This window comes from Bufo gargarizans, chromosome 5 (genome assembly GCF_014858855.1).
Source record: "Bufo gargarizans isolate SCDJY-AF-19 chromosome 5, ASM1485885v1, whole genome shotgun sequence".
In the NCBI taxonomy this organism is placed as follows: domain Eukaryota; kingdom Metazoa; phylum Chordata; class Amphibia; order Anura; family Bufonidae; genus Bufo; species Bufo gargarizans.
In genome coordinates this window covers 15,671,808-15,697,272 of record NC_058084.1, presented here as the reverse complement: position 1 = coordinate 15,697,272, position 25,465 = coordinate 15,671,808, and the positions used below count along the sequence as shown (strand labels likewise).

General features: G+C 45.6%; 2 protein-coding genes across 2 annotated transcripts in view; one reads left to right on the top strand and one right to left on the bottom strand.

The window, feature by feature from the left end:
- The window catches only part of LOC122939274 (serine/threonine-protein phosphatase 6 regulatory ankyrin repeat subunit A-like), a 79,892-nt gene that overhangs the window by 19,051 nt on the left and 35,376 nt on the right, over window positions 1–25,465 (top strand). The window contains exons 3-13 of the mRNA XM_044295346.1: window positions 1,343–1,456; window positions 4,184–4,288; window positions 4,538–4,636; window positions 4,855–4,956; window positions 7,259–7,360; window positions 8,953–9,051; window positions 11,477–11,677; window positions 12,883–12,984; window positions 21,221–21,319; window positions 21,820–21,948; window positions 22,172–22,300. Coding sequence (XP_044151281.1) covers window positions 1,343–1,456; window positions 4,184–4,288; window positions 4,538–4,636; window positions 4,855–4,956; window positions 7,259–7,360; window positions 8,953–9,051; window positions 11,477–11,677; window positions 12,883–12,984; window positions 21,221–21,319; window positions 21,820–21,948; window positions 22,172–22,300 — 1,281 coding nt within the window. The remainder of the gene's footprint in view (window positions 1–1,342; window positions 1,457–4,183; window positions 4,289–4,537; window positions 4,637–4,854; window positions 4,957–7,258; window positions 7,361–8,952; window positions 9,052–11,476; window positions 11,678–12,882; window positions 12,985–21,220; window positions 21,320–21,819; window positions 21,949–22,171; window positions 22,301–25,465) is intronic.
- Window positions 14,587–19,983, bottom strand: LOC122939045. The gene is made up of 2 exons (XM_044294973.1): window positions 18,139–19,983; window positions 14,587–17,450 (listed from the first exon to the last, which is right to left on the bottom strand). The coding sequence occupies exons 1-2, from the start codon at window positions 19,358–19,360 to the stop codon at window positions 15,943–15,945; spliced, it is 2,730 nt and encodes a 909-aa protein (XP_044150908.1). The 5' UTR covers window positions 19,361–19,983; the 3' UTR covers window positions 14,587–15,942.

Sequence of the window (25,465 nt, the reverse complement as noted above, 5' to 3'; positions counted from 1 at the left end):
ATCTGTTTGTGCTGAGCTTCTCCACTCCACCCCTCCCACTAGAAGGTTCTAGTCTAGCGAAAACTCTACAGGTGAAACTAGAAAAATTAGAATATCGTGCAAAAGTCCATTTATTTCAGTAATGCAGCTTAAAATTTTAATTTTGTGAAACGGTTCAATATTCTAGGCTCAAAGTGTCACACTCCAGTCAGCTAATTAATCCATACCCCTTGAGCCAAGGGAACCTCAAAATTGTGACTTTGGGGTTTCATAAGCTGAAATCCATAATCATCCAAATTAAAACAAAAAAAACTTGAAATATCTTGCTTTGCCTGTAATGAATCTGATATATTAGTTTCAGCTTTTAAGTTGCATTACTGAAATAAATTAACTTTGCACGATATTCTAATTTTCTGAGTTTCACCTGTATATAAGGAGAGCAGTCAGAGCCCCTAGTGTGCTACAGATAGGGACCAGAGCTTGGAAGAGGAGACTCTGCCAGACTACTAGTGACCAGAAGAAGATGCTGAGACTGGGATACCCTGGATCACCAGTCTTGGACCAGGTTACCAGCCTTCTGAAGAGAGAGGGACAGCTAGCTCAGGCCTTTCCTCAGCATCAAACCCTTCTTCTGCCAGGGAGGAGACTGGAGAAGACAGCCCTGTGCCTCACCTGAATTGTTTTGCACCTGAATCTCTCCAGTAAAGAAGCACCGTGGTTACTGCAGACCCTGACTCTCTGGACTTATTTCCCATTGGAATACACCACGTCTTACCATCCCTTCTGGAGAGCAGCAACATGTGGTGACACCTCGACGTTGTCGGGGGGACCCAGCGTAGCGTTGGGGCCACCCCAAACACGGCCACTGCATAAGCCTTCAACCTAATATCTTACTATACTGGGTTAATACAGTATATATGAAATGGCCCATTAGTATGTGAACCCCAGAGCATGGCAGATGTTCTTGTTAAACATTCGCTCCTAAACCATAGTGCTCAATATGTAATTAGTCCTCCTGCCATGGCATCCTCTGCTCTGCCAGTGGATCTATGGACATGGCTGGAGAGGCTGGTGATTCCTGTGGGTTGATAAGGTCTGGGTCTTAGTTTTACATTCCAGTTCATCATAACCAAGACTCAGGTTCTTCGGATCCACCAAACTGGAAACAGCATTTCAGAGGGCTTGTTTCTAGTTTTCCAGTGGTGATGGCTTTACAGCACTCCAGCAGACACCTGGCATTGTGATGACTTATACTTTGTGAGGGTCACTTTACTATAGAAAGCAGTCCTATTTCTTCCATGCTGGTGTCTGATTCTGAAAATCACCTGTCAATGTCTACATTTTTCCATTGTCCTCTTCACAGCTGAAGGAGCAGCTGCCTTTGCACTACACGGCCCAGCGACCCACCGGGGCTATCAATGTTATTCAGACATTGCTAAAAGCTTCTCACAAGGACGCCCGTCTCATCCAGGACACGGTATGAAGAATCTGTCACAGTGATAGTTGGCCTTTAAAGACCATGCTCCCCTGTCAATGGTGCTCCTGAAGATTTAAAAATGAGGCTCCTTAGTGGTCGATACCTTTTAATGGCTAAAACAAATTATGACAAAATTGCAAGGTTTTATTACTACTTAGGTCTCTTCCTCAGACATGTCACAACATCTGATGGTTCACATACTTATATACAACAATACATGAGAATAGTGAGGTAGATGAAACTGATGTAAAGCAGATCAATTTGAGTGGAGGGGGAATCAAACATTTGTAGCAGTTACAGATAAGGAATGTGGAAGTTTTATTGTCCCCGATATACTGTGTATATGTTCCATTAATGTGTGGAAAACAGGACGTCAGATGTTGAAGGACATAAATCCAAGTGACACGTTCATTCCTAATCTCCGCGTGTTAAAGGTTGTCGTTAGCTTGTACTCCCAGACTTTGCTGTCCTTCTTAGATTTCAAATTCCTCGAGACTTTCCATCAAGACTTTCATGTCTGTGATGTTGTGGTCATGGCTTCAAAAGTGTTTCGGTACAGGCAGATATTTTCTTTCTTCTTTTATTGTGTGGTGATGAAAGTTTGTTCTTGTTCTAAGCTTTTGACCAGTTTCACCAAAATAGAGACCCCAAGTAGGACATTTGGTACATACAGTATGATCAAGTAGACCATGTTTGGAGTGGTGCAGGTGAAGGTACCTGGGATCTTGTAGTCCTGATGTGTATTGGGGTGTATTGGGGACCTGTCCCTTGTCAGAGGTCACTAGGTATGGACAGGTCTTACATTTTGTCCGGTTGCAGGGGAATGTTGCTGTTGTTGTTGGAGAGGACAGTAAGCTTCTGCCAGATCTCTTCTTAGCTGTCACATTACTTCTCCCTTCTGTCCGGACGGGTTCTGTCTCTTCTGCATCATGAAAGTATTCCTTCAGACATAGCCTCCTGAATAAATTTTCATATCGCTGCAGAGTTCTATTTTATCAAGGGCTTTAGGGGGACAGAATAGTAAGTAAGTGCCTGGTATTAACTTTCTCTCCATGATACAGGGCCTTGAAAAAGTATTCATACCCCTTGAACTTTTCCACATTTTATTTACGTTACACCCACAAACTTAAATGTATTTTATTGGGATTTTATGTGATCGACCAACACAAAGTAGCAAGTATGTGTGAAGGGGAAAAGAAAATTGTATATATGGTTTTCCAAAATTTTAATCAATAAAAATCTGAAAAGTGTGGCGTGCATTTGTATTCAGCCCCCCGTAGTCTGATACCCTAAATAAAATCCAGTGTGACCAGTCGCCTTCAGAAGTCACCTAATTAGTAAATAGAGTCCACCTGTGTGTAATATATTCTCAATATAACTACAGCTGTTCTGTGAAGGCCTCAGAGGTTACATTAGTTATCAAACAGCATCATGAAAACTAAGGAACACACCAGACAGGTCAGGGATAAAGTTGTGGAGAAGTGTTAGGTTAAAAAGCAGGGTTAGGTTATAAAAAAAAATACCCCATGCTCTGAGCATCTCACGGAGCACTGTTCAATCCATCATCCGAAAATAGAAGAAGTATGGCACAACTGCAAGACATGGACATCCACCTAATCTGAGAGCCTAGGAAAGGCGAGCACTAATTAGAGAAGCAGCCAAGAGGCCCATGGTCACTCTGGAGGAGCTGCAGAGATCTACAGCTCAAGAGGGAGAATCTGTCCACAGGACAACTATTAGTCGTGTACTCCACAAATCTGCCCTTTATTGGAGAGTGGTAAGAAGAAAGCCATTCTATAAAGCAAGCTATAAGAAGTCCTGTTTGCAGTTTGGCGCAAGCCATGTAGGGGACACAGCAAACATGTGGAAGAAGGTGCTCTGGTCAGATGAGACCAAAGTTGAACTTTTTGGCCTAAATGAAAAATGCTGTGTGTGGTGGAAAACAAACCCTGCACATCACCCTGAACATGGTAAAACATGGTGGCAGCAGCATCATGCTTGGGGGGGGGGGTTCTTCAGCACGGACAGGAAAGCTGGTCAGAGTTGATGGGAAAATGGATGGAGCTAAATACAGGGCAATCCTGGAGGAAAACCTGGTAGAGGCTGCAAAAGACTTGAGACTGGGCAGAGGTCCACCTTCCAGCAGGACAACAACCCTCAACATCCAGCCAGAGTGACAATGGAATAGTTTAGATAAAAGCATATTCATGTGCTAGGATGGCCCAGTCAAATACAAATGCACGCCGCACTTTCCACATATTTATTATTTAAACATTTTGAAAACCATGTATTATTTTCTTTTCACCTCACACACACTGTACTTGCTACTTTGTGTTGGTCTATCACATTAAATCCCAAGAAAATACATTTGAGTTTGTGGGTGTGACGTGAAACAGTTTGGAAAAGGGGTGGCACTGTAAATGCCACTTGCTGAGGTGACAACCCCTTTAAGCCTCAGTCTGCAGAGTTTCTATCAGACATGTCCGCGGATTGCTGCTGTTCTTGTTCTGTGCTCTCTGTTGTTTCTCCGCGTTTCAGTTTCTGTTCGGACAGTTGGCCATTACAAGGTATCAACCACTAAGGAATCTCATTATATATCGTCTATTTACTGGCTAGCACAGTACAAAATGGTGCTCTAGGCAGCCGGCTGCTTAGCCTAGCCCTCATCTGGGCCCTGAGTCGGTTGTACCGGTGACCGCTCGCTGATTGTAATGTTTCCACCCCCAGGATGGCTGCATCCCTCTGTTCCTGGCCATAGAGGCTAGCAATCTAGCGATATGTAAGGAACTGCTCTCATCTCACACTGACGCCCAGCTGCAAGCTACAAGCAAGGTAAGAAGGCGCTACAACCTGCAGAGCATCGCACCCCAGGAGAACCTACCGTAGAAGATAGAAGCAGATGTTTCAGTGCAGAGTATTCAGTGATGATATTGATAGGGCTGGGATGTGATGATCCCTTCAGATCCCATCAGGAGACAATAGAAAGCCGCCCAATTTTGATACATTGTGTCCGTTACATTGTAACATTTGCAATGAGTCCATTATTGGTGTAATCGCTAATGTACCGCCTGTCAACAACAGAAATGTGGTGACTGCGCCCTTCATACATGTTGTAGAAAGCGAGACGTGGACCTGGCCAAACTCCTCGTGGAATATGGAGCCACAGTGGAATGTCAGAATGTGAGTATCTATCTTCTATCTATTTATCTATCTATCTCTCTATCTATCTCATATCTATCTATCTATCTATCTATCTATCTATCTATCTATCTATCTATCTATCTATCTATCTATCTCATATCTCTCTCTATCTATCTATCTATCTATCTATCTATCTATCTATCTATCTATCTATCTATCTATCTATCTATCTATCTATCTATCTCCTATCTACACAGGGGGAGGGTCAGACCCCTCTACACATTGCCTGCTGGGAAGGTGATGAGATGATTGTGAAGTTCCTCCATCAATGTAAAGCCAACCCTAACATCACAGACCAGGTAACCTGCCATCCCCCTCTACAGTAGGGTGTGCTCCACTCTGTCTATAGTTCTGGGGATTATTCATGTATATATTTTAGGGCGGTCTGTCGGGATCTGTGACGCTGTCATTCTGTGGTCAGGGCCAATGTGTCTGGGAGCAGAAAAAATGACTATATGAGCTACACATGGCGAGGGGACACGGTCGCGTCACCTGGAGGTGTCCCCATGTTTACGTCTCCACCTAGTGGTCATTTGTGAATTTGCATTCTAAATATTTTTCATTTTGATCATTATTTATACTGTATATGATCACAGCAGGGATTTTATATTTCATTATTATTTGCTGCAAGTTGTTTTCTTAGTATTTTCCAGTTTCGCCAAAAACGTTTCCTTTTTTATTAGATTCTTTTGGGGGGGTTTGGACCAGTATCACACAGGATAGGATTAGATACACAGCTCAGCAGACAGTATCACACAGGATAGGATTAGATACACAGCTCGGCAGACAGTATCACACAGGATAGGATTAGATACACAGCTCAGCAGACAGTATCACACAGGATAGGATTAGATACACAGCTCAGCAGACAGTATCACACAGGATAGGATTAGATACACAGCTCAGCAGACAGTATCACACAGGATAGGATTAGATACACAGCTCAGCAGACAGTATCACACAGGATAGGATTAGATACACAGCTCAGCAGACAGTATCACACAGGACAGGATTAGATACACAGCTCAGCAGACAGTATCACACAGGATAGGATTAGATACACAGCTCAGCAGACAGTATCACACAGGATAGGATTAGATACACAGCTCAGCAGGCAGTATCACACAGGAGAGGATTAGATACACAGTTCAGCAGACAGTATCACACAGGATAGGATTAGATACACAGCTCAGCAGACAGTATCACACAGGACAGGATTAGATACACAGCTCAGCAGACAGTATCACACAGGATAGGATTAGATACACAGCTCAGCAGACAGTATCACACAGGATAGGATTAGATACACAGCTCAGCAGACGGTATCACACAGGATAGGATTAGATACACAGCTCAGCAGATGGTATTACACAGGATAGGATTAGATACACAGCTCAGCAGGCGGTATCACACAGGATAGGGTTAGATACACAGCTCAGCAGACAGTATCACACAGGATAGGATTAGATACACAGCTCAGCAGACAGTATCACACAGGATAGGATTAGATACACAGCTCAGCAGACAGTATCACACAGGATAGGATTAGATACACAGCTCAGCAGACAGTATCACACAGGATAGGATTAGATACACAGCTCAGCAGGCAGTATCACGCAGGATAGGATTAGATACACAGCTCAGCAGACAGTATCACACAGGATAGGATTAGATACAGAGGCTCAGCAGGCAGTATCACACAGGGTAGGATTAGATACACAGCTCAGCAGACAGTATCACACAGGATAAGATAAGATATAATGGATTAGCTGACAGTATCACACAGGATAGGATTAGATACACAGCTCAGCAGACAGTATCACACAGGATAGGATTAGATACACAGCTCAGCAGGCAGTATCACACAGGGTAGGATTAGATACACAGCTCAGCAGACAGTATCACACAGGATAGGATTAGATACACAGCTCAGCAGGCAGTATCACACAGGAGAGGATTAGATACACAGCTCAGCAGACAGTATCACACAGGATAGGATTAGATACACAGCTCAGCAGACAGTATCACACAGGATAGGATTAGATACACAGCTCAGCAGACAGTATCACACAGGACAGGATTAGATACACAGCTCAGCAGACAGTATCACACAGGATAAGATAAGATATAATGGATTAGCTGACAGTATCACACAGGATAGGATTAGATACACAGCTCAGCAGACAGTATCACACAGGATAGGATTAGATACACAGCTCAGCAGACAGTATCACACAGGATAGGATTAGATACACAGCTCAGCAGGCAGTATCACACAGGATAGGATTAGATACACAGCACAGCAGACTGTATCACACATGATAGGATTAGATACATCAGTTTAGGAGACAGTATCACACATGATAGGATTAGATATAGCAGTCAGCAGGCAGTATCACACAGGATAGGATTAGATACACAGCTCAGCAGACAGTATCACACAGGATAGGATTAGATACACAGCTCAGCAGGCAGTATCACACAGGATAGGATTAGATACACAGCTCAGCAGACAGTATCCCACATGATCAGGAATACAGTAAAGTATGGTGCCATTCTACCTATACCTGGGTATCTGACGTCTCCTCTGTGTTTCTGCAGATGGACAGGTCTCCCTTGCACATTGCTGCAGAGAGAGGACACACCGCGATTGTTGAACTCCTCACGGAGAAGTTTCGGGCCAATGTTTTAGCAAGGACTAAGGTGAGACTATCCATAAGGCACCAATCACACATGCAGTTTTTGTGGAAGGTCATTAAGCTATACAAAAGAGACATGTATCGCTCTTTCCTTTAGGGCTTTTTCACACGAGCGGATGCCGTGCGTGACATCCGCTCCGTGAAAGAGTGCCAAGACCCGATGCAGACTGCAGAGGCACGGAGCAGTAACATGACTGATGATGCTCTTTGCCTCTCTGTGATCTTTTTACTACGAAATCACAGTGACAACTTTATCTCACTGTGATTTTGTAGTAAAGAGATCACAGAGAGGCACGGAGCTTTATCAGTCATGTTACTGCTCCGTGTCTCTGCTGTCCGCATTGGGTTTTGGCACTCTTTCACGGAGCGGATGCCACGCACCGCATCCGCTCGTGTGAAACAGCCATTATACTTTTCCTTCTTCTGGATCCACTCCTGTTTTTGTCTCAAAAAGCTGCAATAAAAAAAATGCACATGTGACTGGGGCTTTATCATGAAGTACCTACAGCGGTCACCGCCCTGCCACTCTGCAGGCATCTCATCCACCGCCGCCTGTTTTCAGAGCTGGGGCGTCCCCCATGGTGGTTTTTATGAATTCTTTCCAATATATGCCTGGATAAAGAACTTGTGTTATTTTGTTATTTGGCCTTAACCCTTTTCCCTCAATTGAACAAACCAGAACAGGTCTGACATTTTTAGTCTAACCCTAAGTTCACACCTGAGCATTTTACAGCGCGTTCAAACGCGCTGTAAAACGCTCAACACGTGAAAACCAATGCTTCCCTATGGCCCTGGTTCACACTTGAGCGTTTTACAGCGCGTTTTACAGCGCGTTTGAACGCGCTGTAAAACGCCCGACGCATAAACAAGTTCTTGAGCTTTTTGTTGGGGCGTTTGTCGCGCGTTTTGGCCCATAGACTCATTGGACAACACTGCAGTCAATCACACAAACGCGCGTTTACTATTGCAAAAAACGCGCATAAAAACGCGTGACAAATACGCGCGTAAAACGCGCGTCTCAGAAACGCTCAGGTGTGAACCCAGGGTTAGTCTTAGTAAGACCCCCAGGGCAGTTGTATGATAAGGCTAGGTCTACACGACGACATGTGTAGGGCACAGCTACACTGCAACATTTGTCGCATGACATTTTGTCGCACCAATGGTCTATGGTGTCGCAATGCAACACGAATAGATTTTTTGCGACTGTCGCCTCGCAGTCGCGGCATGTCGCATGTCGCAGTACGACACCATAGCCTATCATTAGAAAATTTGTCGCGCGACATTGGTTCGACAAAATGTTGCGCGACAAATGTCGTCGTGTAGACCAAACCTAATACTAGAAGAACAAATAAGACATTTAAAAAATTATCATAAAAGTTGAGAAAAGAATAATAATGGAATTTTTATATTTGTTTATTAAATAAATGTCACAAAACGTAAACAAAAAAAAACACTTTTATATCCTGGTAACAATAACAATGTAACGAGGAGACCACAAGGTAACAAAAGCTGATGTAACTGGAACCTTCCTGTCCCCATACCCCCTCTGCCCCCCGACAGATACTGGGCTAAATGTCCTTCTGGCTTTTCTCCTAGGATGGCGACACCCTCATGCACATTGCCTCTCAGTGCGGACATCCAGAAACTGCCCTGGCGTTCTTGAAAAAGGGCGTCTTGCTGCATATGCCCAATAAGGTGCGTATGGTATAAATGCCAGTGTCGACTGATGGACCCATTGAGATATGCTGAGGTCAGATTTGGCTTCAAACTACAAAACCTGAAGTCTACGGCCTGAGCCAACCTTTACTCCTCCCTGTACCGATGCTCAGTATTAGCATACTGAGCGGGAAAACTGCAGGGGGCCACAGCGGGGCGTAGGAGCGATATAAAAAAAAAAAAAACAGGCAGGGTGGCGGCATCAGCGGGGGTACCCCACAAGTAAAGGTATTTATCTAAGCTAAAAAAAATAAAAAATTCTGAAATGTCCTCTTTAATTTATACTGAAAAGGAAAAAAAACAAAAATCTTGCATTGACAGCAAGTCTCCAGCCCATTTACTCAGGACATAAGTATTCAGACCCTTTACTCGGGACATAAGTATTCAGACCCTTTCCTAAGGACTTAGTTTAAGCCCCTTTGGCAATGATATCAGCCTCCAGTCTTCAAGGTTTGCACGCCTGGATTTGGGGATTTTTGGCCATTCTTCTCTGCAGATCCCCTCAAGTTCTGTCAGGTTGGATGGGGACCATCGGTGACCAACCATTTTCACATCTCACCAGAGATGTTCCATTGGGTTCAAGCCAGGGCTGCGGTTGGGCCACTCAAGGATATTCATAGAGTTGTCCCTAAGCCGCTCCTGTGTTGTCTTGGCTGTGCGCTTAGGGTCATTGTCTTGTTGGAGGGTGAACCTTTAGCCGAATATGAGGTCTAGAGCTCTGGATCAGGTTTTCATTAAGAATATCTCCTCTCCATTCAGATTTCCCTCAGCCCTGACCAGTCTCCATGTCTCCCACAGCCACCACTATGCTTCACTGTAGGTAAAGTATTTTGCAGGTGATGAGTGGTGCCTGGTTTCCTCTAGTTCTGATAACGCTTAGAATTGAGGCCAAAATGTTCAATCTTGGTTTCATCAGACCAGAGAATCTTGTTTCTCACAGTCTCAGAGTCCTTTAGGTGCTTTTTTTGCAAACTCCAGGTAGCTGTAATGTGTCTTTTACTGAGGAAAGGCTTCTTTCTGCACAGATTGGTGGAGGCTGCAGTGATGGATAATCTTCTGGACATTTCTCCCATCTGCACACAGGATCTCTGGAGCTCAGTCAGAGTATCCATTGGGTTCTTGGTCAACTTTCTTACCAAGGCCCTTCTCCCCGATTACGTACTAGTTTGGTGGGGCAGACACCTCTAGGAAGAGTCCTGGTTGTTCTAAACTTCTTCCATTTAAGGATAATAGAGGCCCCTTTGATCTTGGGAACTTTCAGTGCAGAAGAACATTTTTGTCCCCTTCTCCAGATCTGTTCCTCCACACAATCCCATCTCTGAGCTCTACAGGCAGTTCTTTCTTCCCTATTGCTTGGCTTTTCCTCTGATATGCATTGTCAGCTGTGAGACCTTATATAGACAGGGATGGGTCTTTCCAAAACATGTCCAGTCACCTGAATTTACCACTTACCACAGGTGACTCCAATCAATGTGAAGAAACATCTCAAAGATGATCAAGATAAATGGGAGGTCCCAGAGAAAAATGTCAAGTGTCATAGCAAAGGGTCTGATTACTTATGCCAATGTAAAATTGTAGTTTTTCCTTTTTGATAAGTTTGCAAACATTTCTAAAATTCTGTTTTCAATTTCTCACTATATTGAGTGCAGAATGATGATGGGGGGGGGGGTGACTTTATTTTTTTATTATTTTAGCACAAGGAGCAACATAAAAAAATGTGAAAAAGTTAAAGGGTCTGAAGATTTCTGAAGGCTCTGTATATTACATTCTTTAATGAAAATGACTTAGTACATTTTTTAGAAAGTTAGAGATAAAAGAAACATAGTTATATATTCCTGGAGGTAGCCATGGCAACTAGAACCTCCATGGACCTTTGGAATCAAGATGGATTTTTGCAAAACCATGACATCAGGTCAACTGGCATGGACGTTGTAGGGGGTATTTTTTCTTCTTCTGGATGAACACAATGTAACTATTTGTCTACGGTACATCTGTGATTTTTTTTGCCTAAGCAGACCCAAAATTTTACAAACCTTGGGGGAACGAGTTACGTGGAGCAGATTTTGTTGACGTTATAATGGGGCGGTATCATTGATATAATTCAAGAAAATAAGCAGCTCAGGGGAGGGTCTAAATGATAAATACTGCCCCTGAGGACCAGAGAAAATTGTAAATTTATTTAGTTTCAAATATCCATGGCTAAAGATAAGCAGCCTTCACTCTCGGGTACTACATACAATGTGGGACATGGTTTAAGCATACATCTCCTATGGTTGCACATATGGAATATACCATTGATCAATAGAAATCATTGGATTCTAGACCCCTGTATGCGACAATTATTATTGGTGCCATTGATCTGAGTGTTGTATAATAATGCACGTTGTCTTTCTTAACCCTGCAGTCAGGAGCACTGTGCCTCCATGCAGCAGCCAGAAGGGGGCACACTTCAGTGGTAAAGGCCCTGTTGCAAAAGGGGGCCCAAGTTGATGCTAGAACCAAAGAGAACTACACTGCGCTTCACATTGCTGTGGAAAACTGCAAACCACAGGTGGTCCAGACCTTAATTGGCTTCGGAGCACAAGTACAACCAAAAGGAGGGAAGGTGAGAGTCCAAGGGTCCAAGTAACGGTTAAAGGCATAGTCTTGTTTTTTAATTACCTTAATAATTACTTCTTAGTTGATAGTCGGAGGTCCTCCATTTAGGGTCCTTATCTATCAGCCAGAGGAGAGAGCAACCACAAAGAGCAACTCTCTCTGGAGGACCCAACGTGTCTCTCCATAACATGGACAGCCCATGAATTTGAATAAATCAGTGTCATTCTTTATATCTCCTTTGGTGGTGCTGCAGGGAATTGGAACACTAACCCTGAGGTTCCTGCACACATTACAACTGATCCATGGAGGTCCAAGCAGCAGGACACCATGGAGGACCAAGCAGCTTATTATCTGAAGATTCAACTGAAAGGGATTGTCCAAATGAACAACCCCTTCAAGGATTGAATTCTGACCATTAAATGAGATCTGAAATAAAATTATTTTAAAAACTCACTCATTAGGTTACATCAGTGGTCCTCAACACGTGGTTCTCCAACTGCTGGGGAACTACAGCGTGATGGAAAATTTAGAAGAAAACACATTGTAAAGTTGGGCCAAGATTCAAGATCTTTGCTGCTTCCTGTGGTTATTCCTAGTTCAGCCACTTGATGGCGACAGAGTCCCACACTGATACAATGTAGCCATGAATGGATCACTGACTGGAGCTGATGTTTTTATTGGATATTATAGGAATAAGTGCTTTGTGTTACGAGACATTATAAAGTCACAAAAAATCTGGTCTCCTTTTATTGCAAACACAGTAAGAACTTTACAAGGATCGCTCGATGCTTTTACACACTGCTGGATTTTTATCCCCTTTAAGCACCTTCTCCCTCTGAACCACTGCACTCGAACCTGTGGGTCTCTGGCTGTCACACAGCTACAACCCCCATTATGCTCTGACAACCTCTGGAGTAGTTTTACAACAGCCAGTAAGCCACAGGTCAGTGACCGATGTCTGGAAGGAGATAGCGGTACTTCAGGAGTTCCCAAACTTCTTCGAGCCAGGTAACCCTAAACTGCAAGACAAAGCAACTCAGAGACCCCACCACGGAACACATTTGGGGAAATACTGCTCTAGTTTTCAACAATTTCATTCACTTGACAGCAAGCAGCAATATTGAAATGGGACAAAAACTAAAATACAAAGTATATTAGGGAGTATCAGAACTTGTCATTGTACAGTCCTTTAACAAAGTCCTTCTCCCTCAGGACCAGGAGACTCCATTACACATTGCAGCGCGGATAAAAGATGGGCAAAAGGTGGCCGAGATTCTGCTGAAGAGCGGAGCCGATGTCAACATGGAGCAGTCCGTGAGTACAGCGCCATCCAATACACTCTTATTATGGAATTTCCTGTTTCTGCGCGGTATCATACATGATCGAGTCTCATCAGGATGTAGTAACAACCAAACATGGTGACACTGAAATCATAAGTGTAAGCAGCCCAGACACAGAGTGCAGCTCTGGAGGATGATACAGGATCAGTACAGGATAAGTAATGTATGTACACAGTGACTGCAGCAGCAGAATAGTGAGTGCAGCTCTGGAGGATGATACAGGATGTAACTCAGGATCAGTACAGGATAAGTAATGTAATGTATGTACACAGTGACTGCACCAGCAGAATAGTGAGTGCAGCTCTGGAGTATAATACAGGATGTAACTCAGGATCAGTGCAGGATAAGTAATGTATGTACACAGTGACTCCACCAGCAGAATAGTGAGTGCAGCTCTGGGGTATAATACAGGATGTAACTCGGGATCAGTACAGGGTAAGTAATGTATGTACACAGTGACTGCACCAGCAGAATAGTGAATGCAGCTCTGGAGTATAATACAGGATGTAACTCAGGATCAGTACAGGATAAGTAATGTATGTACACAGTGACTGCACCAGCAGAATAGTGAGTGCAGCTCTGGAGTATAATACAGGATGTAAATCAGGATCAGTACAGGATAAGTAATGTAATGTATGTACACAGTGACTGCACCAGCAGAATAGTGAGTGCAGCTCTGGAGTATAAGACAGGATGTAACTCAGGATTAGTACAGGATAAGTAATGTAATGCATGTACACAGTGACTGCACCAGCAGAATAGTGAGTGCAGCTCTGGAGAATAATACAGGATGTAACTCAGGATCAGTACAGGATGAGTAATGTAATGTATGCACACAGTGACTCCACCAGCAGAATAGTGAGCGCAGCTCTGGAGTATAATACAGGATATAACCTAGGATTAGTACAGGATAAGTAATGTAATGTATGTACACAGTGACTGCACCAGCAGAATAGTGAGTGCAGCTCTGGAGTATAATACAGGGTGCAACTCAGGAACAGTACAGGATAAGTAATGTAATGTATGTACACAGTGACTGCACCAGCAGAATAGTGAGTGCAGCTCTGGAGTATAACACAGGATGTAACTCAGGATCAGTACAGGATAAGTAATGAAATGTATGTACACAGTGACTGCACCAGCAGAATAGTGAGTGCAGCTCTGGAGTATAATACAGGATGTAACTCAGGATCAGTACAGGATAAGTAATGTATGTACACAGTGACTGCACCAGCAGAATAGTGAGTGCAGCTCTGGAGTATAATACAGGATGTAACTCAGGATCAGTACAGGATAAGTAATTTATGTACACAGTGACTGCACCAGCAGAATAGTGAGTGCAGCTCTGGAGTATAATACAGGATGTAACTCAGGATCAGTACAGGATAAGTAATTTATGTACACAGTGACTCCACCAGCAGAATAGTGAGTGCAGCTCTGGAGTATAAGACAGGATGTAACTAAATGATTTTCCTATTTCATGACGTAAAGTCATAGTTTTATTAAAGACACGGAGGCGAGTATTGCTATCTCCTTCTTTACTTTCCACCAATAGCAGCAAAGAAGAAATTTACATAATCATAACAATAAAGGACCCACCCCTCTCAGATCCTATAATAAGCAGTGTCCTCTTAGTAACTTCCTCTTTCTTTGGAACCGAAACACCAACTTCATAACCGGAACTGGAACCGAAACCGGAAACTGGAACTGGACCCGAGAATGATAAACAACCGGTCCATCACGCCGTAGAACTCAAGCCAACATGGCTAACACCTCCGGAAACCGGGAGCAACGCAGAAGTCCATACTTCGTGGAAGCTTCAACCTGAAACAAAGCAAATAATATAGCCAGTGTAAGAGGCAGGCAAAAATTGAACAAAAACCGACCCAGGAAACGGTCGTACATTATAAGGTCGCTGAAAACAGAACCATAAACAGTCAGTAGTACAACTATGCAATCACACGTAATAAATAACCAGAATCGACAATGTAAACAGTCCAACAAATTAAAACCACAAAAGGGCGGGCAGGAACAACCCAGGGCGGGCAATACTCGCCTCCGTGTCTTTAATAAAACTATGACTTTACGTCATGAAATAGGAAAATCATTTAGTTTTACCTCAAGACACGGAGGCTCATATTGCAAGTTCAAAGCTGATCAATAATCGACGAAAACACATGAGGGGGCGGCCGAAAATAAAATTCTCTGAACGTTGCGGCCGTAGACCAGTCAGCCAAGCGCAAAATGTCCTCCAAACGAGCCCCCGAAACGGCCAGGGCAGTGGCAGCCGCGCCCCTGGCCGAATGAGCGGTAAAGACCGCCGTATCAATCCCAGACAGGGACATGACCCACTTCATCCAACGCGCCAACGTGGGACTAGACACCGGGCCAAAAGGATGGCGGATGGAGAGGAACAGTTGCGGAACGTCCGCAGAGCGGTGAGTCCTAGTACGCGACTCATACTCCCGCAAACAGGCTACCGGACAGAGCGCCGGGGAAGACGGGAAACAGGGATAAGAGACAGACCGAATATTAGTCTTAGTGCGCCGCGTAATGTTAAACGTGACGCCCTTGGGAGAAAAGGACCTAGCGTCATGATCCAAAGCCCTGACATCGGAAACCCTCTTACAAGAAATGAGACAAAAGAGGGTCAACAACTTGGCAGACAGTTGCCGGAGAGAAAGAGCCGCGTTCTCAGGCCACGCAGAGAGAAAAGAGAGGACCAGGGAAACGTCCCACGTAGTGGTGAAGCGAGGCCGAGGAGGCCGAGCCAAGCGCGATCCACGTAACAGGCGTGACACCGAAGGGTGTTGACCCGCCGGAACGCCCTCAAAACCCTGATAAGTCGAAGAAATCGCTGAACGGAACAAATTAATGGTCCGATAAGCCTTTCCCGCCTCAAAAAGGGATGTAAGGAACTGCAGCAAATGGGTCACAGGCGCCGAAACGGGATCAAGGTTCCGTTCCACGCACCAGCTAACCCAAGCTCCCCAAGCTGCCCGGTAAGATTTTCGGGTGCCGGGAGCCCAAGCGTTGTCCAGGAGGCGTCTAGTTGCCTCCGAAATGCCTGCGACCTCTCCGGGAGTCCGGAGATCCGGCACGCCAGGAGCTGAAGGGAGCCGTCGAGCAGCAGGGGGTGAGGAGCACCCAGAGGGCCCTGGAGGAGATCCGTCCGACCCGGAAGGAGGAGAGGCACGTCCGTCAGGAGTTCCAGGAGAACCGGGTACCATGCTTGAGTCCCCCAGAATGGGATCACCACCACCAACTCCGCAACCTGACGACGAACCTGCAGCAGCATCCTCGGGATCATGGCGAAAGGAGGAAACGCGTATTGCAGAGCCGAAGACCAGTCCTGAAGGAACGCATCCACCGCCTCCGCCTCCGGATCCGGGCGCCAGCTGAAGAACCTGGGAAGGTGAGTATTGAGCCGTGACGCGAAGAGGTCCACGGCGCAAGGGCCCCAGGTATCCGAGATCGTGGAGAACATCTCCGGCGCTAGCCTCCAGTCGCTGCCGTCCGTGAAGCAGCGGGAACTCCGATCCGCCCGGACGTTGTGTAGACCCGGAAGGTACTCCGCCTGCACCATGATGTCCCTGGAGAGACAGTAGGACCAAAACTCCTTCGCCAGTCGCGCCAAGGTAGCCGATTGGGTGCCGCCCAGGTGATTGACATAGCGGACCGCTGACACATTGTCCATACGTAATCGGATGCAGGCATGCGCCATGCCATTGGAGAAACTGCGGATGGCAAACGAGCCCGCCAGGAGTTCCAGAGCGTTGATGTGAAGATGGCTCTCGGCCTCCGACCACCGACCCCCGGTGGAGACACCTTCGCAGTGGGCACCCCAGCCCAGGAGACTCGCGTCCGACTCTATCGTGAATTCCGGTTGAAATCCGAAGATCGCTCTGCCGTTCCAGGCTTCCAAGTTGTCTAACCACCAACGAAGTTCCTCCCGAGCCTCCTGATCCAGAACCACCATGTCCGCGAACGAGGCCCCGGAACGAAGGTGAGCAATCTTCAGGCGCTGAAGGGCCCGATAATGGAGGGGGGCTGGAAACACCGCCTGGATGGAGGAGGCCAACAGGCCAATAATGCGAGCCAGGTGACGCAGGGACAGGGACGACGCTGAAAGGGCATGTCTCAATTCCTTGCGGATCGTCCGCAATTTCTCTGACGGGAGACTGAGAGATTCCGCAACAGAGTCCACCGTGAAGCCCAGGAATTCCATCCGTCGAGACGGCGTGAGGCAGGACTTCTCGGGGTTCAGTAGAAAACCAAGAGCCGAAAGGAGGTCCGACGTCCATTGAAGGTGCCGAAGCAGCGCCGCCTGACATTGATGCATAATGAGGATGTCGTCCAGATAGATGACTAGACGTACACCCCGACTCCGCAGCCAGGCAACGACCGGACGCAGGAGCTTGGTAAAGCACCATGGCGCCGAAGAAAGGCCGAACGGGAGGCAAGTGAAGCGCCACACTTCGCCCTTCCACAAGAAGCGCAGGAGATCCCTGGACGAAGCGGCTATCGGGACCGTCAGATAGGCATCTTTGAGGTCCAGTTTCACCATCCAGTCCCCTGGGATCAGTAAGTCCCGAAGGAGGTGAATACCCTCCATCTTGAAGTGGCGGTAGCGCACCACGGAGTTCAGGGCCCGGAGATTTATAACCGGACGCATTTGCCCACCTTTCTTCTGAACTAGGAAGATGTTGCTGAGCACGCCCCTCGGGGCGGAAGGGGCCCTCTCTATCGCCCTCTTTTGAAAAAGGGAAAACAGCTCTAAGTCCACGAGCTCTCTGTTTGGTGGGGCTAGGGGAAGTGGTGGGGGAGAAGGAATGAGGTTCGGTGAACCCGTGAGCTCTATGTGGAACCCCTGTACAGTGGCCAGAACCCACGGGTCTGATGTAATGCTGGACCAAACGTGGAAACAAAGACGGAGTCTGCCCCCTACACAAGGAACCAAAGAAGCCCCCACTGGGGGAAGACTTACCGAAGGACTTTCGGAAATTGGGATTTCCCCGGACAGACCTCGAACGCCATTGGCCGCCTCTGGCCGGAAAGAACGGAGGAGGATTCCTTTGGTCCTGGAAGGGAGGTCTTTGGTTGAAGGAGCCTCTGCCCGAGCTGCGGGCCTGGAAACTGGAGCGGCCGGACAGACGGCCCCTACTACTGCCGGCCCTAGTGGAGACCCGTCCCTGAAAGACCCTTCTCATGGAGGACTGGGCCTTGTCCAGGGCGGTAAATGCCCCTACGTATCTGCTGAGGTCCTTAATAAAGGAATCCCCGAACAGCAGACCCTGAGCATCCCTTCCTGACTCAGTGAGTGCTAGGTTGGCCAATTTCGGGTCAATTTTAAACAAAATGGCTTTACGCCGTTCAATGGCCAGGGAGGAGTTTGTGCTGCCCGCGATACAAATGGCCCTCTGTATCCAGCCAGTAAGCTCCTCCGGATCTATCGGAGAGCCGTCCGCTCTGGCCGATTCGGCCATCTCAAAAATTTTGGCGAGGGGGCCAAAGATGTCAAGGAGTTTATCCTGACAACTCCTAATTGCGGAATCTAACCCCTTGCAGGGGTTCCAGCCGGTTTTAGCCAAGAACTGGGTCATCTTTGGATCCACAGATGGCGTATCACAGACCTTGTTGGGGATCAATGGTCTGGGGCATTCAGCTCGGAGCTTGCTGCGCGCCTCTTTGCTAAGAGGACGGCGCACCCAATGTTCCAGGTAATCGCTCACATGAGCCACTGGCAGCCACTCCGCCGACCTAGGGTGGTGGAGGGAATCAGGATCAAATAATGGGATGCCTGAGGGGTCCACCAGGGTAGAAACCGTGTTAGTGGCAGTGGCGGAGGCGCCCACGGACCCAGAGGTGGAAGGCCTAGGGCCAGCATCATCTGGAAATTCAGATTCCATCTCCCCTTCAGATTGGCCGCTTGCCTCCGCATAAGCCTCCATATCAGATTCTACATCCGAATCTATATCATCAGTTTGTGCTCTAGCACATTTCCACTTTCGCATCCGTTCTGCCTGACGCGGCAAGGCTCTTTTGCGCGATCTAAGCGCGCTATCATGGGTGGCTTGAATCACACCAGTCAAGGTCTCCTGGGCAGGAGGTTCAATGGTAGGCTGCGGGTTAGTGAGTACAGGCAACTGAGTAGAGGGGCCAGGGGCATGGGCAGCTAGGGCCTGAGAGATGGTTTGGGATATCATAGAAGACATGGATCCCATTGCCTCAATAATAGCACTAGACACTGAGCGTTGTAGCTCCAGGGCCTGTGCGCTAGTAGTTGGTAAGCTGGGATCCCCAGCAGATGGGGGGGGATTAGGCCCAGCGGGAGAGCGGTCAGAAGACATATTAGGAGTTTATTTAAAGCTACTAAAGTGGCAGACAACCTAACTGGCAGATGCCTGATATATTAGGGGTCACTAAGACCGAGGAGGTGGGTACCTAAAGAGGGGTTAGTCACCCCAAGCGCCGCAGAGCAGGAGCCGAACCGGAGCCGAGCGACAGACGTGCACGGCAGACAACTCCGAAATCCCGCGAGAGGACGGGCGGGAGTTCCCAAAATGGCCGCCGAGATACCGCGAGATCTCGGAGCCGCGGGAAACCAAGCGCAAGCTGCCGCCGAAACCTAGAGCGCCGGGAACCAGCGGGGCGGAATCGGCGCAGAGGATGAAGGTAGGGAGGAAGGAGGAGAGGCGCAGAGCGCCTCCCAAGTAAAACGGAGCGAAAATTTGAATAAAAACGCGGTGGTTGAGGCAAGGATAGGATGGGGAAAAAAGGAGGGGGCACCCCCAAACGAAAAAACCCAATAGGCGCAGGGGATTACAGGTGACAAGGAAGCAACTAGCCCAAAACTAGGGGAATGATAAAACCTGGCAAAGGGCAGAGACTATGAATAATAGACAAGCCCTAAGCAACACAGGGTAATGAAATACAGGCATCATACATGCAAAAATACCACATGAAACACAGAATAAACTTATCTTTGGTGGAGCAGCAAAGAAAGAGGAAGTTACTAAGAGGACACTGCTTATTATAGGATCTGAGAGGGGTGGGTCCTTTATTGTTATGATTATGTAAATTTCTTCTTTGCTGCTATTGGTGGAAAGTAAAGAAGGAGAAAGCAATATGAGCCTCCGTGTCTTGAGGTAAAACTCAGGATCAGTACTGAATACAGTCGCAATCTATTTAATCCATGCAGAATGAAGACCAGGCACCCCTGTATTACTGTTGGTCATAGCAGTTAGACACCAGTCATACTTTTAAGTCCCTGATAGGAAAACCCTACAATTAACTCACCCCATGTTTTTTTGGGGGATATCAGTCTCACCTCTCAGGACTGACACAGGGAATGGGATGCTGGGGACATTTGTAAAAAATGACCTATTTCCAGAAAGTAGATGCCAACAACTACTGTAGGAAGGCACAAGGGACTGTCGTTGACAGAAGGTATGTGTCACAGAGGTTCCTGGCCTCGGTGGAGTAAGAGCCAGTTTTCATGTGTCAGCAGCAGTTGCTGTTTGACACCTTGCTATTTAGTATAGCTGTAATAGCTGATCCGGGACGGCTCTTACTGGGAGTAGTCAAAGTGCTGGGTGGGTGACTACTCCCCACGTTCTAGGCCCGGGTTTTGAGAGGCCTATAAAAAACAGCCAGCAGTGTCAGGTGGTGGTGATGATCTCTCTCTGACATTGGAGCTCTGGCAATCTCTGTGGGAACTGAGCCTTGTGCCAGACTGGAGACCTGAATCCGGGAGGACTGCTCTGTCCTGTGCTATGCCGACCGGGTGTGGATTAACACCCAGGATAAAAGGTGACTGTTTTTGCTGTATGAACTGTCTAGGTGGGAACGAACACCAAAACTGCAAATGGACTGTCGTACTGTTTTGTTGCCATAAGTGTGAATAAAACACTGAAGTTTTTGAGTTACAAACTGGTCTTTGCCTCTATACTGTGTCCGCTTGTCCTGTCTACCAGAGCGAATCCCCACACTACCTAAATAGTAATTTCATGATATATCTCTATAGGGGTAACAGTTCAATTTTTATAATACAGAGCTCCAAATCATCTCCTTGGTTAGAAGGACATAATGCATTTGCTTCGCATTTTGCATTGCATATCTTCATTTAGCTCCTGAGCTCCCTCTTGTGGTGGGTGCAGAACACCCATAATTTGGCCTCTTTAGTGACATCTTATCCTTCTCGTTGTCAGGACGGTGAGACCGCAATGCATGTAGCTGCTCAACACGGGAACATCAAGATGATCAGAGCCCTTTTGGAGGAGGGCGGGGAGGTGACATGGCAGTCCAAGGTGCTTCATGCTCAATGTTTCTTCTGTTCCATAGATCTGCTGTAAATGTCTTCCTTTAGTTATGTTAAGAGCTTTGCTGATTTCGATAATTTATAGTAAAGGACTAAAAATATGTGCACCCCAAGCATCATATCCATATTGGTTTGTTGGACCTGAGCTTTAAAATGAGCTCTAATAGGAGAACTCAAGTTTTTCCAGCACAAACCATTTTTATGGACCTTGCTTCTACTGCTCGACTTGTTGTGGCTTTACATGATTTCAGCTGACTCCTGGCATTGTGCTTATGCCTCAGTCATGTCACTCCACCTCCTTTTATGTTGTCGTTCTCTGTGATGTGTCATAGGGATACATTTTTGCACAGATTTTATCGCCTGAAGGGTTGCATAGCTGTTTGCTGGGTTTTGCACACTAATTAGAGGTGCAAATACCTTTTCTTTATTTACTTCCATATTAACATTGCTTTAGGACTTCTCTTTGAAACTGTGACCTTGTCGCTTCAGGCTAGAGAAAATGCCCTGCACACGGCCGTCCGGCACTGTCACCTGACCATTGTGGAAGTTATACTCACCTATCTGACCAGTGAGAGGAGCCGGGCTGACGCTGTGGCCTGTGTCAACCAACCCAACCAGGTATGTCGATATAGATGATAAATACCCAGTGAAGCAGCATGCTCAGGACCAGCTACTGACAGTAAAAGACCTTTAAAGGTAAAGTAGTTTTATAGAACTAGAAGAACATGACTGCTTTTCACCAGGAATAGCGCCACCCTTATACGCAGGGTATGTATGGTACTGCAGTTCATTTTTAGTATGATAATATCTGATATTAGAAGCTTTCTGCTTTTTAATTCAGGAAGGGGAGACTCCTCTACATTTAGCAGCAGCCGTCGGTAAAGACATTATCCACTGTGAGGATGAGGATGTGAAGATCATCAGGCTCCTGTTGGATCACGATGCTGATATTTCCTCCACCACATCACAGGTACAGATAAGATTGAACGTCTAGTTTCTTAGCTTTCTCCAACATGTGATATGAAAGGGTATTCTACTTTGGACAAGCAATGTCCAGCTGCTGCTTCTTCTGGATGGACTGACTACTGAGCGTCTAGTGGTTGTGATCTGAGGCCATCAGCAATAGCATCCTTCCTTCGATCCTCCCTTCCTTCCTTCGTTCCTTCCCTCGATCCATCTTTCCATGAATCCTTCCTTCCATCTTTCCATGAATACTTCTTTCCATCTTTCTAACGATCCTTCCTTCCATCCTTCCTTTGATCATTCCTTAATTTGGACCTTTCTTCCATCGTTCAATCCTTCTGTCCATCCTTCAATCCTTTCTTCCATCTTCCTTCCTTCGATTCTTCCCATCATCCTTCCATCCTCCCTCCTATCCTTCTATCCTTCATTCAATCATCCCTTCCTTCTCTCCTTCAATCCTTCCTTCCATCTTTGATCCTTCCTTCGATCCTTTCTTTCTTTCTTTCTTTCTTCCTTCCTTCGATTCTTCTATCCATCTTTTATAAAATCACAGAAAATAATGCACTAAAATAATAGATGCAAACATAATATATGGACTCAGCCCTCACTCTTATAATAAAATCTGAGACTCTCGGCCAATATATTTTGATCAAAACACATCTGTGCCCGCCTACCTGCGCCAAGGTGGTCTCAGTCAGGCAGGTCCTACTCTAAACCAGGTGCAGCTCTGGTCATTGTCTCTGGGTTCCAGCATATCATGGGTAACCTATGTTTTGTTTTAATGCTTGTGTAGCTCGCTACTCCAGGTCACTGCTCACACTTGGCACCCTTGCCTTGCCTTATCCACCTCACATTTGGCCATCTGTATTTTTCCAGGCGGCCATCCATGTTACCTAGGGTGGGCAAGTCTGCTAAGTGTGACCATATTTACTCCTTGCATGTTGCATACATATGCTTATATGTTACTTTGGGTGGACTTACAGTTTTCCCAAAATATGCGGCTTCGTACCCAGGACTGTGACCTCTTTCCTTGTTAGTTGGGTATATGTGGGGATGGTTGTTTATGACCCCGTCACATGGGGCGTCCCACCCTGCTTTACCTTCGTGCCTTGTGTCATATTTTATGTTATTTTGATTGTGTCAATTAATTACATATATTTTATATGTGTGTTTTCTCATCCTTATGGGGTTATTGGTTTGCTTTGTTGGTTGGTTTTCTACTCTAAACCTGCCTATGCCGTAGGGGCATCTATATTCAGGAGAGCAGACCCTGCACATATAGACTGCTGCTCATAGTTACCTCTGTGTGCATCCTGCAACTGAGAGGAGGAACACACACAGCTATATGTACCACCTCAATCAAGGTTGTCCTGTTAGATAGGATGGGCATAGGTAGGTTTAGATTATGACCTGCCTGACTGAGACCACCTTGGCGCGGGTAGGCGGCCACAGATGTGTTTGATCAAAATATATTGGCGAAGAGTCTCAGATTTTATTATTAGAGTGAAGGCTTAGTCCATATATTATGTTTGCATCTATTGTGTTAGTGCATTATTTTCTGTGATTTTATAAATGTAGCCATGCACATCCGCATATTCACTATCATATTGTGCAGGATGTTTTGTATCTTTTTCCAAGATCTTCAATCCATCCTCTCTTCCTTCCTTCTATGCCTCCTTTGATCCTTCCCTCTTTCGATGCTTTCATCCTTCCATTGAGCCCTCCCACATGTTGCACAAAGGAGGATGCATAAAAATTTCAGCCAAAGGGCACATAACATGTGCCAGCTGCCAAAGGGCGTACGAAGACAAGATGTAAAATATCAAGGCTGTGGGGGTGAGATTGCCCAAAAAATATTTCCTAATTTTTGCACACATTTGGCCACACAGTGTACTTGGCGCATGCTCATGTCAGAGATTAGTGGCTTGTGACTGGTGGTTGGGATGATTCTGCTGTGCCCCTGATGGCGGCCCTGCTTCTTGGTGTCAAATAGTCTTCAGGAGTATCCAACTCAATCCCAAGTGATCTCATAAACATTGACAAATATTAAAGTAAAACATGTTTATACATTTCAGAAATATTTTTGTCAAAAAAAATAAAAATTGTTAAGTAACAGAGCGTCCTGTTCTAAGAGCTACTGTAATAGATTCTGTTTGCTTGCAGCTCTCACAACCCAAAGCGGAATTTAAATGAATGTTAAGTATTATAATAATATTTATTTGGCCAATTTACAGTAGCAGAAACAGCTTGTTGACTCCTTAGAAGATTTGTGGCCACACATAAGGGATTAGCTGCCACTCTGTGGGCCGGCGGCGCTCTCAGGGGCTGGCTCAGTATATAAGCCCGGCTTCATACAAACTGCTGTTTATTCTGAAAGCACCGTTATATAAACAGTATCCGGTACTTGGCTCCGGCACCATTCCCCACACCAGACTGTGACAATACAAAAAAAAAAAAACGCTTATGGGGCGCAGAAATAGGGTTTAGAAAAAGGAAAAGCAGCATAATAAACAGTACTCCAAGGGTGAAGAGTATGAAATCCAAAACCAGAGCTTCAGGAAGAAGCAAGAGAGCAGAGATTTTCATTATCTACAGCATACTTCCCTCTATGTACAAGAATATAACTACTATAATACTGCTCCTATGTACAAGAATATAACTACTATAATACTGCTCCTATGTACAGGAATATAACTACTATAATACTGCTCCTATGTACAAAAATATAACTACTATAATACTGCTCCTATGTACAAGAATATAACTACTATAATACTGCCTCCTATGTACAAGAATATAACTACTATAATACTGCCTCCTATGTACAAGAATATAACTACTATAATACTGCCTTCTATGTACAAGAATATAACTACTATAATACTGCTCATATGTACAAGAATATAACTGCTATAATACTGCCTCCTATGTACAAGAATATAACTACTATAATACTGATCCTATGTACAAGAATATAACTACTATAATACTGCTCATATGTACAAGAATATAACTACTATAATACTGCTCATATGTACAAGCTCATAACTACTATAATACTGCCTCCTATGTACAAGAATATAACTACTATAATACTGCTCCTATGTACAAGAATATAACTACTATAATACTGCTCCTATGTACAGGAATATAACTACTATAATAATGCCTC

What these genes read in the sequence shown, in the direction of transcription:
- LOC122939045 (XM_044294973.1), bottom strand. Translation starts at nt 19,360, where the DNA reads ATGTCTTCTGACCGCTCTCCCGCTGGGCCTAATCCCCCCCCATCTGCT. An exon ending in CGGCCGCTCCAGTTTCCAGG is followed by an intron (nt 17,451 to 18,138) that starts CCCGCAGCTCGG and finishes TCGGCCTTTCTT; the next exon opens with CGGCGCCATGGTGCTTTACC.